Here is a 15766-nt window from a genome sequence, read left to right on the forward strand (position 1 = left end):
TATGGCTATTTTAAGAATTCTGTGCTGAGCCTGTCAGGCAACTGATAATTAAACCCTGAAGCAAAGCATTCAGTTCTTGGCTCAGTGTGAAGAATGACTCCGTATGGTTTTAGACACAGACAAATACACTTCCTTTGTGAGAACAATTAGCTTTGAAACTTTAGAAAAGTTTATATGCCATACATATAAATCATCCGCCATTTTTCTTTCAACTTTCCTCTGTCTAGGCATGAAATATGTTTTGTCATTATGGCCTGGTAAAAAGAAGAAAAAACCAAAGATGGTAGGGGACATAAAAGTTCTTGATAACGATGATCATATGCTAAGATTGTTGCTCCCTCAGGAGGCTTATTTTATGTCTAAGTCATAAAAAACGTTCATTATAGAGTAAACTAATGATCTTTCACTGACATCCTATGCTACACCCTCAGGTAATTATATTTCCTATATCTCAGAGTGTGTAATGTAAAGGCAGCTTATTATTAGTCCATACTGTACCATATTTAGTGATATTCAAACAAAATGCAACAAACTAAAACTAAAGTATTTATTCAGCTCATAACCCTAAATTCCTAAATCTAAATTCAATACCAGACGGATATGATCTGAAACAGGCGCTTTTGTGTTTATGGTCCAAGCAGAAGTTGTATAGGTGAAGCACATTCTTTAATAATAATGTGCAGCGCAATGTTGGTTTCTTTGCATCAAGTCATGAGAGATGAAAGAGTGCAGTTGAGCAATTAAAGGGGAGAACAAATCAAAGGGGAGACATCTCTGGGTAAACGTCTTCTAGCTGTTGTCGATGGTGTGCAGAGGAAAACAGCCAGTCCAGTTTTAATAGATGTGTCATGACAACACAGACATGATTCATTTGAGGCCTTTTTAGCTTCTACATCTTGAGACAGATTCACACTCGCGCAGGTTTTTTTTGCTAGTAGCTACGACCTGAATCATAACCTTTGAAATCAAATGCATCAACATTTTACTTTTACAGTGCTATATAACCTCATATTTGAAGATGGTAAAAGAAAGGACCTTCTTAAGGACTTTCTATTTTACTTGAGAGTTAGAACCAGAAAACATGAACAATTATTTCGGCTGTGATGGGCAGTTGAAGCATTGTGTTTTTGTGTTGTCATGGCAGAGATGCTGCACTGTGAATATGTGCACAGTCAGAGGGAACACATGATATCTTGATTTGTCTGCAATATCATATTAAAGAGATTTCTTCCTTTCTGTTTATGCTTTATTTTATTGTTTAATTTAAAAAAAGGGGAAAAGCAAAGTTAAAAACACCATAGATTCATATATTTATTGTGCTGGGATCAAAAAGAACACACCAACATTGTGTGAGAAGAATTATCCTGCAAATAAAACTGTTGATACATAGAAGCCATAACAGTTTGGATCATTTCAGTGCATATGTGCTTTGAACATGTTGAACATCTATCCACACTAAATCTATTCAACTTGGGTTCAGCCAGCGATCAGGAAGGAATTCCTGCTGCTTTGAGCAAGCAGAAAGCAGGCACGCTCTGGTGTGAAGAGACATGCTGGATTGGGGCTTTATCAAATACAGTTAAATAAACAGAGGGAGCCGTAGCAACACATTCTGCCAAAGTTACAACCCACAGGAATCCTGCAGGAAAAGAATACACACAGTGTGATGTTTTTTATATCCAACCCCAAACCCATTCTAAGGACATAGCAAGTACCACACAGTAAACCACTATATTCACATTAGTGCATCACAACGCATCTCAGGACAAATTGCTCTTGCAGCTGGATTACAGACTCGAAGCGATTGTGATCTACAAGAAGAAAAAAATGGTTGTAATCATGAATTAAACAGGTGCCAAAGCCATAAATAAGAAATACTGTAGGAGATTGGAGATATAAGACTATAATCTCTAATTCTGAGGTACAGGGTAGTAGCCTAAACAGCCCGAAGCTGAACACAGGAGGAGTTTTAGAAAGAAAGGTTCATATTTGGTCTGAGCGTTTTTCACACATCAAAGGAGCAGCCATGAGTAAGGATGAAAAGTTTGTCAATTTAAAGAAAAAAGTCATATTTATGGGACAGGACAATGGAAAGAATATAAAGTGAAAATAATGATTGGCATATATAACCAGATGGTGCAAGAAATGATTGTTAGAACTGAAAGAATGATTCAAGTCGATTGTTTTTCTTTTGTACTACAGAGTAGATACTGAACACATAAACAATGATGAATGTAACGAGGTGTGCTTCAGATTCATGGTAGACTGTGCACGAATGGGCTAGTCTCTATACCGAGGTACTTCTCAGAGGTTTTTGACTCCTTTTGTCAGAATAGCTTCTTACATCTGTGGACCAGATGAGCATGATATAAGACAGGACACAATGGATGATAGGGGCAGACAACTGTTTGATTGAGAAGGTTGAAAAGGACCCACACAAACCACCAAACTCCAGTGTTTTCATGTTCAGGGTTGGCATTGCGTCAAAGACAGCACTCACAAGAAAGGTTCTCTTACAGTTCGCAAAACCATTTCCATCGCTAATGACTGAACATTAGAAAAAGTATTTATTTTTATTGTGTGTGTGAAATTGGCTGAGGAATTGTTCCCTTTCCAAGAAATCACCTTTACAGACCCTATGGGCTTTAACATGCTCTGTGTGGATTCACACTGTCAAACCTTATCTGAGGCTTTCAGTTAGAGGCTCTTTCATTGTCATTGGCAAGATATGAAAAACAGTAAGTAATTGAAGGCCTCCGCTGTAAGCCTCAAGGGCCAATTGAACACATGGAGCCCCCCACAGAGTAGAGGTACTTAGTCTGCAGCAACAGGCTTGAGCTATGACTGTATTAAACAAATCATGTGTTATCATTAGACACTGACTGAGAACAGACATGATGACACAACCCAAACCAGACAGTCACAAAAAAACCATCAAAGGACTTACGGATATTGACATAAGAACACGTATAAACAACAATTGCCATAATTATGATTCCTTCAGCCTCCGGGCTCACTTTAAGTCATGGGTACATTTTGAGCATTTCTCTGTAGATAATTGTGTTGCTTGCTGTAATTAAGTTGCTGCGATTATAATAAGTGGGATATGAAAAACATACGTATCAAGAACAACAAGAGATTAGACGATGCACTGTTCTTGCCAGTGACTTGTAGGTACAGCCACCAGCTTAATCTCCTTGTGCTGTAACCATGGCGATAACAATTGCCTACGCAGTCTTACACAAATAGATCCTTTGGAGTATATGTGGAGTATACAGATTCGGCCCTGTACAAGCAACTAGTCACTGGCAACAGCCAGCCAAGTTTTATGTTTTTGCTGCTCATCAGACATGGTCTGCATTACACAATTATAGCAAATACGAGACACATTGAATGTCGTTATTTTAAATCACCCTAAAACAATGAGAAAACCCGGTGAGTCTACAGTTTCATTGTTTGCTGATTCGTGTTAGGTGCCGAAATTAAAAAAAGCCCATTTATCGTGATAGTGAATGAGCCCAGGACTCCATAACACAATATTCAATAACACTTTAAGGCCCTCCACACCCTCACAGGTGCTTTCAATTACTCTGGCTGATTGGACCTCTAGTCAGGTGGATCGAGCTTGAAATAAGGGGATGTCACAAAACTCTATGGACCAATAAGAATGATAACGAGATAAGTTGTCTCACCCTAACTGGTGCAACATTACAGAAAACAGGAGAGTGAGGGAGATGTGATGTGCCAACACAAAGAGGTTTAATCTGACAACATAAGTGAAAACACATGTGTGAGCGGACTATGGATGTCAAGAGGCTTCAGTCTCATAACTGACACTATAGTGTAGTTTGGTGTATTTTAGTATAGCATAACAGTTTAACAAGCAGTTAGCATGAACAGAAATACTTGAGGATTTCACTTCCGCTCAAGTCTAATAGAAATTTATGAGGCTTTATTGAAAGGTCAAAAGACAAGGTCAGAGGTCAGGACCACACACTTGCATCTTTCACAAAGACAGCAGGGTGCGAGGCTTGCTGGCGAAGGTGTTTTGAACCAGTCACCTTCTAAATATGACTCCACCAGATATCAGAGAGAGCATATGAGATTATTTAGAGCAAGATTGCCTGATGACAGCAATCCCCACACGCCTCAGTGAAATATCTGCCAGTCTTTATAAGGTTAGTTTAAAATCACAAACCTGTTTTAATATATTGTATGTAAGGCCAACTCTAACTTACTTATTGCTCGTCTCAGTTTTTAACGGCATCACTTTGTGTGTACTGCTGCTTATAATGTTGCAAGATCGACATCTAGTGGTTTGGTTTGATTAGTACAGACGGAAAAAACAGCAATGGCCACTTCATTCAAATCTCCTTTTTATATTTGAATGTAGGGTAAAGGTAGACATTTTAATCTGCTATTCCAAAGGCTGTGGCGATGTTCTGTAAATGTCCCAATGTTCCCACAGACACTGATACAGTATGTTATGTTTTGTAAATCCATATTAGATAGAGTGGAAACTAATTAAAATATTACAAGGACAAATTATGAATTTATGTGCCAAATGTGAGAGCTGATTACGTTGTCTTAATTTCCTAAAAACGGCAGCAGCTCAATGAGATAAAGATCTTTAATTTGACTGGAATATGAAACGTCTGGTGAGAGAATTGGGAAATGTAAATCCTTTGCACTTTGTAATATTAGTTTCAGAAATAATTAACCCAAATGGAGCAGGAACATGGCTTCCACCTACACTGTCAAGTTACTGTTAATGTTATAAATGTAATTGTGAAACAAAACTGCTGACATGGAAACTGGATGTATTTCACTAAAATAACCCAATTACTTAAAAAAAAAAATCTAGATCAGAGTACAGCTTGGACCAAAGATATTTTCCACTCTCAGATAATGTCAGCGGTGTCAGGAGCAGATGGGTCTGGACCAGAGCAGAGCTAACACACAACAGATGACAGACGGTGGTCTCTGGAACCAGCCTCGCTCATACGACAGCCGGACTTACTGGTCCGATCTGGTTCATCCTGTGAGATGCTGTCCTCTGCCACAAACAAGAGCAGGTTATCGTGCATCTGTGTCCTTTTGTGTGTTTAGAGACAGTTATTAAAGTAGTATTGCTATAAAACATAATAATAGTTACCTCAGATACTATTGGCCAAAATTATCATAAAAACTGTTGCTATGATCCAAACAATTACACAGCAAATAGTCCAGGGTTACAAGGCAAATCTCACGCATATCAGGAACAATCACCCTATCATGAAAATATGGACCCATCATAACAACTAAACCCATCGTTCATTTTGCAGTTTCTATAAACAATAATTTCTAAACTATAAAACAAGTTTGAATGATAGGAATATTCAGAAGTATGATTATTATTAAAAAGTTATTATAATATTTGGCCTACAAAACAAATTTAGTCTAATACTATAACATAGCCTTTTATATAACTATATGCACAGTTTTCTCTGCATTGGGATCAAACGTTAACTAACTCTACTGCAACATACACTGTCGTATAACATAAACCTATTAAAAGTATATATTTATTTATCTATAATTTACACGACTGTTTCCTCCCCAAGTTTCCTTGCAGTGAGTCATAGCAGCCTCCACTTATTGCAGTTTGCATCCGAGTGGCCCGGCGTTACCAGCCAAACACTCCACACGGCAGTCTGATGAACCACCGGAAACAACCTACCATGCCTCCGCAGCGCGTGGACCTTATATGATTGACTCAGTCACCGGACCAATCGCGTGCTCACTTCCTGGTTTTCGACGCCCAATCATTCAGCCAGTATTCGTACACATAATTTACGGCGCACTCACGGTAGGTTGAGCCCACTGAGGTCCATAGAAATTTGACAGCTTCACAGGTGAGACAAACCGTCCAGAAGCTGTTTCACTTTACATTTCAGTTTTTTCCCCCGGAGCACTATTCACTGTGAGCCTGGGGTTGCTACAGTCAAAAAACAACCATTCGAAGTCAAACCATTCCGGCAGCATGAGCAAAAAGAAAAAGGACTGGAAGACTGAAAAAGGTAAGGCTTGTTTTGGGGAGAATGAGGCTATCATCATCTCAATGGCAGCTAGACAGCATGAATTCAACCATGCCAGAATATTGACAGACACTCTACCTGTCCTCCCCGTGATGCTGTGACAATAGGCACTTTGCTATCTGGACTACTCGGTAGTCCCGTACGGTGGCCGTACAGATGTTATAATGATGTTGCGCCTCTGTTTAGCTTCCGTAATGCATGCTTGACATTCGCAGCAACACTATTCTCATAGTGCGTCTTGCATGCTCATTAGCTTACGTTTAAGCCTCTCGCAGATTTGCGCCGAGCCCTAATGTACCTGTTCGAGTACCCCTAACTAACGCATCCTGCATTCCACCTGTGTGATACACTAACAGTGGCTCCCTGAGTTGAAAACAACCTTCTCTGCTGCTAAATATCCCTTCAGCCGAAAACAGCAGACCCAGCGTAGTAAAACAAAGGAACGGAGTGTCTAATACTTTAAAAACGTGGTTAATCACAATTTCTCAGAGTTTTTGTTTCAAGCCGTGAAAGTTGCGAATGACGCTAGTTATCAAACTCGCCCATTTGACTCCAAGTGCTTTCAGTTTCGGAGACATGACGGGCTACAGGCTAGACCCGCTGTTGCTCAAAGGGGCCGAGCAATGCATGCTAACTCCTAGCTATGTTCATAAGTTATTCATTTCATGACACGGTAAAGCTTTTCCATGCTCGATGTCGTCGCAGCAGGTGCAGCGCAGGTGTAATCATTCACATTAATTAGTGACTGCTCCATTCCGTTTATGCCACCGTGTCCATCTATGAAGCATGCGCAGAACGAGGTCCCTGCAGCGAGTAAACACCAAATGGAATGGAGCCCTCATTAATGATATTCATTCCACCTGTGGTCTTCGTGCTGTGTAACGTCAAGGTGTGTGCAGCACTGCTGCACGTGACGCTACTGTATTCCTGTTCCTATCACATCGACAGACAGATTTCCAGCCCTGGCCTCTGTTCAGAATGGATGTGACCTCAATTAATAACCGAAAGAAAAATAGTTTCAATGATATTGTTGGGGAGTTAATGATTGGAATTTGTGGGTATCTACTTTTTCTTATAAAGTACTGCAGCTCGCTCAGTGTCCGCCATCAAGCCTGTTGACTCACGCCTCATTTTCTTTGTGTATTATGGGAAAATCTTTAAAATGGTCATTTAAATTCTCGAAGCAAAGGTAATGCATAATCTTAGCCAGATGTTTCCAGTTTGAGCAGGTAGTATAGCATGGAGTGAACATCAAAGCAAATCAGATTTTATATTCTGAGCGTACACCCTCGAGCTGAAATTGTGTTAAGAGGAGATCAAGGCAAGTCAAAATGTGAAAGAAATTCAGAAACTTAAAGAATTTATTGTGATTATATTTTTAAATGGTGTTTTGACCCAGGGCTAGACTGTAGGCTGAGTCAAATGTAGTACCAACAAAGATAGATCAATATATATGTTGTGTTGGTACAATCAACCTTATTTTAAAATGGGCAAAAACGTGCCAGACATGAAACAGGAATATTGATGGTATTAAAATTAGATGTAATGTGACACAGTCACATCTCCTTGTGTTTTGTTATCACTAGAATTTTGTTAGAAAAATTATAAGGCACTTAGCATCATCTCCAGTAACACAATCTTGTTACTCATATTATTCACATTATTAATATTTATAAAGCTAAGTTTGAGCCCATCCTGTTCTCGTGGAATCTAAACTAAGCTGTGGGATTCTTCAATGACTATAAGTTCAGCAGAGTGACAAAGCTCTTTAGTGTGGTCCAGAGAGCTTTGCTGTGTCCAACCTCAGAAGTGGCTTTTTATTCATCCATGTAGAATAAAAGCAGCCTTGGGAATGACAGGAGTGGGCAAGAGGGAGAGAAAACGCATCACAGCAACACGGGATAGAATGGATAGCCCCCACTGCGGAAATACCTTTTAATTGTAGCCTGACTTACTGCAGGATGTTGCCAAAGGATGACTCAAGGATCCTTGTATTATAGACAAAGCATCAAAGCTTAGACCTCAACATTTTGTTGTTCAGAGCCAATTATAGTAAACTCTTAGGATGCTTTTGTGTAGCGTCGTATCACATCCAGTTTCAGCTTAAACTCTTTCATAGAGGAGATGTTTTAATTGACCAAAGTCCACGCTGTGTGCACTGGGGTATTTATTTGCAGTGAGATTTCACAGTGAAGCACGTAATGAGGATGAAGCTTGTTTTGCAGAACAGCCCAGTGTTTTCTGGAGATTCAGTAGCAAGTTGAGGCTCTTTTTACGGTCATAGAGATGAACATTAGGAAACAAGCTGTGAGGACCCAAGAGTGATGCAGCAGTACAAAGGTTAAGCAGCAGCAGCTGTGTGATGTTTCTAATGTCGGCCGGTCATGTTGGAATTTGCTGTAAAGACCACAAACGAATAACAAGAAGTACTCCCACTTTATGCACACAGCAGCTTAGGTAACTAGAAGCTTAAAAAGGTAACACATTTCTCTATACTGACTACACGGTTCTCTTTACCACCATGCAGCTCAGAACAACGGTTAATCTCACACTAACGTCCAAAATGCACTAATGCAACCAAAACACATCTCAGAATCGACTCTTGTACCAGAAGAGTAGGTAGCATTACAATATGCATCACTACTCACTACCACTAAATGAAGTTAGTCATGACAGAGTAAGTTTCTCCATGTACAGTAGAGGTATCACAGACAAACTTTTTCTCATTTAAGTTCAGTTGGAATTAGTAAAATGTATTATTGTCCCATTCTATGTAGTGTGTGGCAACCTCCGTTCCTGCCGAGTGAAGTCAATGCGGAAGTGTCTTAAAACTTGCATTCTGTCTACTGGCAGGGGGCGACTCCTCCGGTTGCAAAATAAGTTGTATGGAAGTCTATGAGAGAATGACTCTACTTCTCACTTGATTTATTACCCCACTAAATATTGTAAACATGAGTTTATGGTCTCAATCTATAGTTTCAAGTCTTTTTCAATACAGCGTGATGTTCATTTTGTAAATTATGGTCCATTTAGAGTAAAACAGAACACAAAGCGGAGTGTGCTGTAAATGACATGTTGCTGCCACTAATGGAGCCGGACACGCCGTCTCTACGTCACTCCACGTTCCAAATGATGGTAAAATATGGTAACTTCTGTTCATTGGTTGCCAAAAAGCCAAGATGGCGATGGCTGTATTCGAAGATGGAGACGGCCAAATCTCCGAACTCGAGGCTTCAAGACGGCAGTTCTCAAACCAATGCGTGACATCACTCCGTCCACTTCTTATCTACAGTCTGGTCACAGCCTCTCCAGTGAGCCAGCATACACAATACCAGGGCCCTGGCCCACAAATGGAGCAGTTCCATAATTAATGTTGTTAAAAACAGCTGTGTTTACCCTGCAATGTTAATGTCAGAATGGCTGCTGTGAAAAGGGCCTTTCGACGATAAAGTCCCATAAGAATTACTTCAGGGGCAGAGCAGCACAGAGCTTGAGCAAGGTAGGACATGTTTCAGAGTGCAATGAAGCTTAGGCAACAGGGTTGCGTAGTGCTGTGATTCTCATCTGAGAGCCATGGAGACACGAGAGTATGCACATTTTCAGTCCAGCCAATCCACACAACAGCCAGTTTCACTAATTATCACCCCCACAGCCACAGAAGAGGGACTAATGAGGGAAATCAAATGGTGGTGAGGTGTCTGATTGGAGGGCGAGCCTGCATTGTTTTGGGTCTCTATGACCCATGGCTGAGAACCTCTGATGTATTGAGTCGGGTAGACTGTGTGCTTATGTCGTCCTGGATGGCAAGCAGCTACACTACTAAAGTGTGTTTGAGTAAGACCCTATCAGCTCCTGGGGTGCTCTTTCATTGCAGATCCTGCACATCGTCCATGCAATCCAAAAGGGGATTTTAATGCAAGAAGCAGGATCACATTATTAATTATCACTTTATTTAAGATCCCCATTTTTCATAGTGTCAGTTTAAAGAGGGGTGGAGCTGGAGTAGTGAGGAGTGGGACATGACTGATTATGATGATGATGATGATGATGATGATGATGATAATGGCAGTACCAGGTGAGCGGTGGAGGATGAGTCTGAGCAACTGTCTAATATCTGTCTACTACTACTACTACTAGCTGCCTATGCCAGTACCAAGTCTACTTCCCTCTTTATCTCTTTTATTCTTCCATGGGACTGGCTTTATTCATGTTTAATGTACGGTGTCTTTCCTCCACAGACAGACTGCTCCGTCTGGATCGGGAGGAGAGACGCAAGGAGTATCGCCGTCAAGATTTTATATCTTTGGACAAGATCTCAAGCTGGGGAGAGGAAAATAGACGTAAGAGAGTCTTATCAGTGACGCCCAACTCGAAACATTCAGCAACAATAAGCTGACACATAATGGCACTGTTTACACAGCCCAAAGTTATTATGCAATGATTCTGGTGGCTACATTACAGTTTTTAGGTTTCATCCTAAGTATTTTACCCAATTTTGTGCATTTAGCCATACTTATATTTATATGAAAATATAGAGAAATAAAATTCTGCACATAAATGAGCTGTGCATATATTTTTCCATATGCTGGTGCTTGCATGATATTGGTAATATTTTCCTAAATTTGCAATTAGGGTATACTATGTTTAAGTGTGAAATAGCTTATTGTTATTTCTCATTTCTTTTTAGTTAACATTTCAACCAAAATTATGATGGTGAACATTGCTTGACAGGCAAGATGAAAAACCGTTAACATGGTTTCTCAAGAAGTGACAGTATTTCAGGTTCTAAAAAGAGCTCGTCCCCAACCAGACAGCACAGACAGTAAAAAAAAAAAAGTGATTTGTTTGATGAGGAGAAGGGGATTTGCTAATGTTAGTGAAATAATATGAAAATCTGACATGTCTTTTTGTTCACCAAGCCTCTATTGCTTTCTAATTTCTTGGAGAACATACAGCATGGAGCCTAAACCGGTTTGCATCTAAAGTTAGTTTAAAGGCAAGTGTTGTTATGGGGGCATGTATAAACAAAACCGTAAAGAAAACTAAGAAGAACATACTTCTTAATTGAAAATATGTAAATGTTACCTGTCAGCCAACAGTAACAGAGCTTTATAACTGTCACAAACCAATGTTAAGTAGGTTACAGCAGTGTTTCTCAAATGGGGGTACGAGTACCCCTAGGGGTACTTTGGAGTACTGTAGGGGGTCCTTGAAATGTCTTTTAAATGTTAAAGAATATCACTCATGCACACCAGTAATTGCTAAAATTACGCTATAATAACTTCATTAAAAAATGTAAATGTAGATTGACATTTTCAATGCAATCGTTAACTGCCGTAAACTGTCAACTGCTGCAACAAATGCAATCAAGTTCATAATTCTGTTTGTTCAATGTGACCCGGGAAGATAGTTTCCATAATGAATAACGGACAAAAATCAGGGAAATGTATTTGTGGCTTACACTTGAAAACATAGAGAAAGAAAGTGAGAACAGAGTACTGAACACTTGAAATGTAGCATTTAGGAGTTTTTTCAGTTACAAGGTTGTTTCTTAGTAAACCAGACACTGATGGTGCACCGTAGTGTAGTTCTAACATTACCTCTCTTTTTCCTACCAAAAATGTTTTGCGTTAAGAACTTGGCTGAAAAATATTTAAAAAGGGGTATACTATTGAAAAAAAAGTTTGACAACCACTGTGTTAGTTTAGTGCTAAGTTTCAAAAGTACTTACATTATTCTAGCATTCGCATTCTCAGTCACAACTAATGATGCTACAAAGTTACTCTTATTAACAGTATGTCTTTTATATAAATAAAATGTTTCAATAAAAATAAAGCAATTTAGTATAGCATAAATAAAGGTAACATTAAAGTTACAAATAAGACTGTTATATGAGGTTGTCAGGGTAGTTGGCTTGACATGGAATATAAGTGCTCTGATGTGAACTTGATGCTGCAGGGAGGTCATGTATAGAAAAAACGAGGTTGGATGAAGAATGCAAGCGAGAAGCTCACACAGCAGTTCTTTCACAGACTACAATTGATGCTTGGTGAAGCGAGGTAGAACGTTAACTTGTTTAGGAGTGATAGAAATAGATAGCGTAAACTTTATTGACCCGGAGGGGAAACTTGTCTTGGGCACAGAGCTACAGTCTGTTGCTTTACATGTAAAAAAAAATCCAGAAAACATGAAACCATCTTAAGAAAAAGAGACGTATGACCGTGACAATACGGCATCTTAAAAAAAAAGAACCTGTGCTTGGTGATTTGCACACATCTGCTGTGGTATGCTGTCTCTGCATTAAATGAAACGAGGTATAATAACTTTGTTGTGGCTCTTAGCTGATGTATTCTTCTTAAGAACCAGTATGAAACAGACTGCTGATTCACAGCTCCTTGGTTATTAACATTTACTAAAGGAGGTATACTCTACAAAGTTGTCATGCCTAAACTTGTTATCCACAGAATATACCAGTTCATAGAAATTACCACACCTTGCATCGTGATATTACAGTATGTACAGTATTTTCCACTTTTTTTCTGTTTTAAATGAAATTTTATGAAGTATTGCTTTATAGAAAACTGGAATAAACAAATTGAGTCTATTCTCCATCAACATCATCACATTTAAGTGAATATTTTGTCTTTTCAAGTACGTTTGAGAACCATTCATGAATCAGCTTTGTGTCCATATAAAGGAACAAATAATGTGTGTATTTATTGAGGGACGTCTCAATGTTTTGATCTTCTGTTTTGAATGAGTGCAAGGAGCTGAAGTTGTCTTTACTTTATTATTTCAGCCAATGAGAAAGAGGAAGGGAATGAGCAGACGGGCGGAGGAGGGCTGAGTGATAAAGTATCTCTCTACAAAGGAGATATTACGGTCTTGGAGGTGGATGCCATCGTCAATGCAGGTAAGAATCTGCCCTTTGACCTTTTCGGAGCTGTTGGATGGTGTTTGCTGCTGGAAGGCACCTCGGCTATTAAGTTGTCCTTGGCTGCCCTCTACTGTTCAGACTCAGAAAGTGCTGGTTGTGGAGGCATTGCACCCTGTGATGAGTGTGATTGAGGCAAATGTTAAGTTGAATGTCTGCTCTCTTGGATCTGACCTCCCGTAAGCTGCAATACAGGGACTAGATACCGTTCTGACCTTTCCTTACTAACGTGTAGTTGCAGTTCCAGCTCTTTTTCCTACCTTGTGCCAGTGAAACACGAGGTTGATGACTGAATTCATTCTGATTCGGTTGGAAGTTACAATTATCTCATTCGTCACGAATGTTGCATGTGCGTGCTGCAAGGATTAGTGGCCACATAGCCATTGCTTCAGCTAAGTAAAGATTTGTTATGGTGACTCAAGGAGAGTTAGCAGATATTTCTTTTTCAGAGATTTGTGCTACCGTTATGTAATTTTCTGCAGTCTGCTCACAACCTACACACATCCGAGTTGCTGAAAGATTGCTTTACCTGTTGCTTCTGCAGCTGATGCTCACAGCTCTTTTGCAGCTTTAGATTTGAGTCCCACCCTGTAGCTGTATAACAGCAGTATGTTAAACATGTTCTACTTTGGCTTTCTGCAGTTGTTTCATAACTTTGAACCTTCCTCATGCGGTATTTGCAAACACGCACACACGCGCATTACAGTCTACCAAGCAGTGTGCATCTCGTGTGAAATGACTACTCTGTAATTTATGCATCTGTTAATCTTATTATTTATAAGATTAACTGATGTGATAAACAGACTGATCTGTGGGATAAGGTTAATGAATATAATATATTATGTAAATACCCATCCTGATGAGGATAAGGTGACATGACATTCTCGTCAGCATCATGTAAAAGACAAATATGGGGTTTAGTACACAAACACCTGAAACGCACCTAAATGTCATGGCAATTTTCTTGCTTCATCAACATTTTGACCTTTTTACAAATGTAGCTGATATTATACTCTTCAAGTTGTTTGTTGTTTTGTTTTTGTGATAACTGCTACATGTCTGTATGCTATTTAGATATATCTAAGCTCTGTGAAGATTGATTTTATTTGTGTGTTTTGTCACCAGTCTATGTTGTTTACAGTTAGTATCTTTAAGCAAACTAAGGTTGAGACAGTGAATAAGGCGAGCAGGGTTTTTATTGTGTGTAAGTGAAAAATAGGGCATATGAGAATGGAAATGAGGTGCAGGAGGGAGCATTGCACCTCTTCTTGTTTTAAACTGTTGAATACTTTTGTAAAGGTGGGCAGTTTATTTCAGCAGTTAATGCTGCCAGACGTCCAGGCTCTGATTGAGCTGCATGGTGGCCGGGAGGTAATTCATTCTGTTTAGCAGGCTGTCAGAGAGTCTGAAAGGTTGAAGGAATTGCTGAAGCCTTTTATAATTTGCAGAAGGTCTCAGCAGTTGGCCCACCCCGCTGCTCTACTCAGACTGCAGGACCAGTTGTCTTTGAACAGGTGGTTGGACTGATAAGAGCAGACAGTAGTGGTGGACTTTACTGCCCAGTTTCCATCCACTATCTATGACGGTTCTGCTCAACAATAGTAGTATGTTGTGAATGTCTATTTTCATGTGAATAGAGTGTTCCGAACAATGTTTGTTTTTTGTCATTGGTAACAAAAGACTTTTTTATAGTATGACATTATGAATGGTGGTTACACACTATGTATTAGTTGAATAGGCTCTGGCTGTTGTGGCTCTTGTCCAAATTTTAGCGCTTAACAAAGTTCTGAGCTGCATGTGAACAAACATTGCGGATGTTGAGCATGGAGTTTGATAAGATCTGTGGAAAGTTAGTTCAACTTCTTGCCTTTCATCTATTCACTGTTTCCAATCTGTAGCCGGCAGCACTTCCATTTTCTCATGCTGTTTTTCATTTAGGTTGGCACCAGTAGACTGCTGTCTATGAAGTGTGAGACCTATGAGAAAAAATATTAGCCCAAAGCTTAATAAACTGTCTCTCAGAATGTCTTTTCTCAAACAAGTGCAGTGATGCTAATTATGCAAATTGTAGGTAAATGTGAAGGTCGCTGTGTAAATGTATGGAAACATGAAGGAAGGAATACATGTTCCACTATTCACATATTCAGACTACATATTATACCCTCTTGTGTGTTCAGTGGAGATGAACTGCTGGTATAATCCTGTGCTGGCCCACCTGCTTGCAGAGTTAAGACTGTATTGTTCTTGCAGTCGAACAAAGCAATTTAGCATCAGGATATCATACTGATATGCGAGATGAAATAGTAACATTTTGGTCATTACATATTATGATTTCTTATTTTTTAAGACTGCATTAGCATCATGGTTTTCTAAATGCATTGACTGTAGCTCCCAGGAGCGAACAATGACTCCAAAATGTCAACTGCAGTGCTTCTAGCTTGTTTTCAGCTGACCTGTTCTTTTGTTTTATCACATAACATTTTGAATTTATTCTATAAGCCAAAGGCACAACATTTGTGCCACACGGTTTTGTCATGACGGCAGCAATATGTTGGCTGCAAAGGAGCGATGCCTGTAATTTTAAGGGACACAGGGCACTTGGTGCTACTGTTATGCTGGCTGCCTATAGCTTTTAGGGGGTGTCAAGTTGCTTTATGTCCTCCATTAAAGTTTAATTATTAGGCTCATTGAGTTTTTAATTCTTCCTTAATTCTGTTTGGCTGGAGGTTGAACAGAAGGTGCTCAAACTGTCACC

General features: G+C 39.5%; 1 protein-coding gene across 3 annotated transcripts in view; it reads left to right on the top strand.

Moving 5' to 3' along the window:
- The first annotated feature begins 5863 nt into the window (after positions 1 to 5863).
- The window catches only part of macrod2 (mono-ADP ribosylhydrolase 2), a 372886-nt gene continuing 362983 nt past the window's right edge, over positions 5864 to 15766 (top strand). For all 3 annotated transcript variants that reach the window (XM_079168947.1, XM_079168948.1, XM_079168949.1), the window contains exons 1-3: positions 5864 to 6059; positions 10316 to 10417; positions 12877 to 12990. In XM_079168947.1, the coding sequence (XP_079025073.1) occupies positions 6023 to 6059; positions 10316 to 10417; positions 12877 to 12990 (253 nt within the window). In that variant the 5' untranslated portion in view covers positions 5864 to 6022. The remainder of the gene's footprint in view (positions 6060 to 10315; positions 10418 to 12876; positions 12991 to 15766) is intronic.

Source organism: Pholis gunnellus (assembly GCF_910591455.1).
Source record: "Pholis gunnellus genome assembly, chromosome: 11".
NCBI lineage: Eukaryota > Metazoa > Chordata > Actinopteri > Perciformes > Pholidae > Pholis > Pholis gunnellus.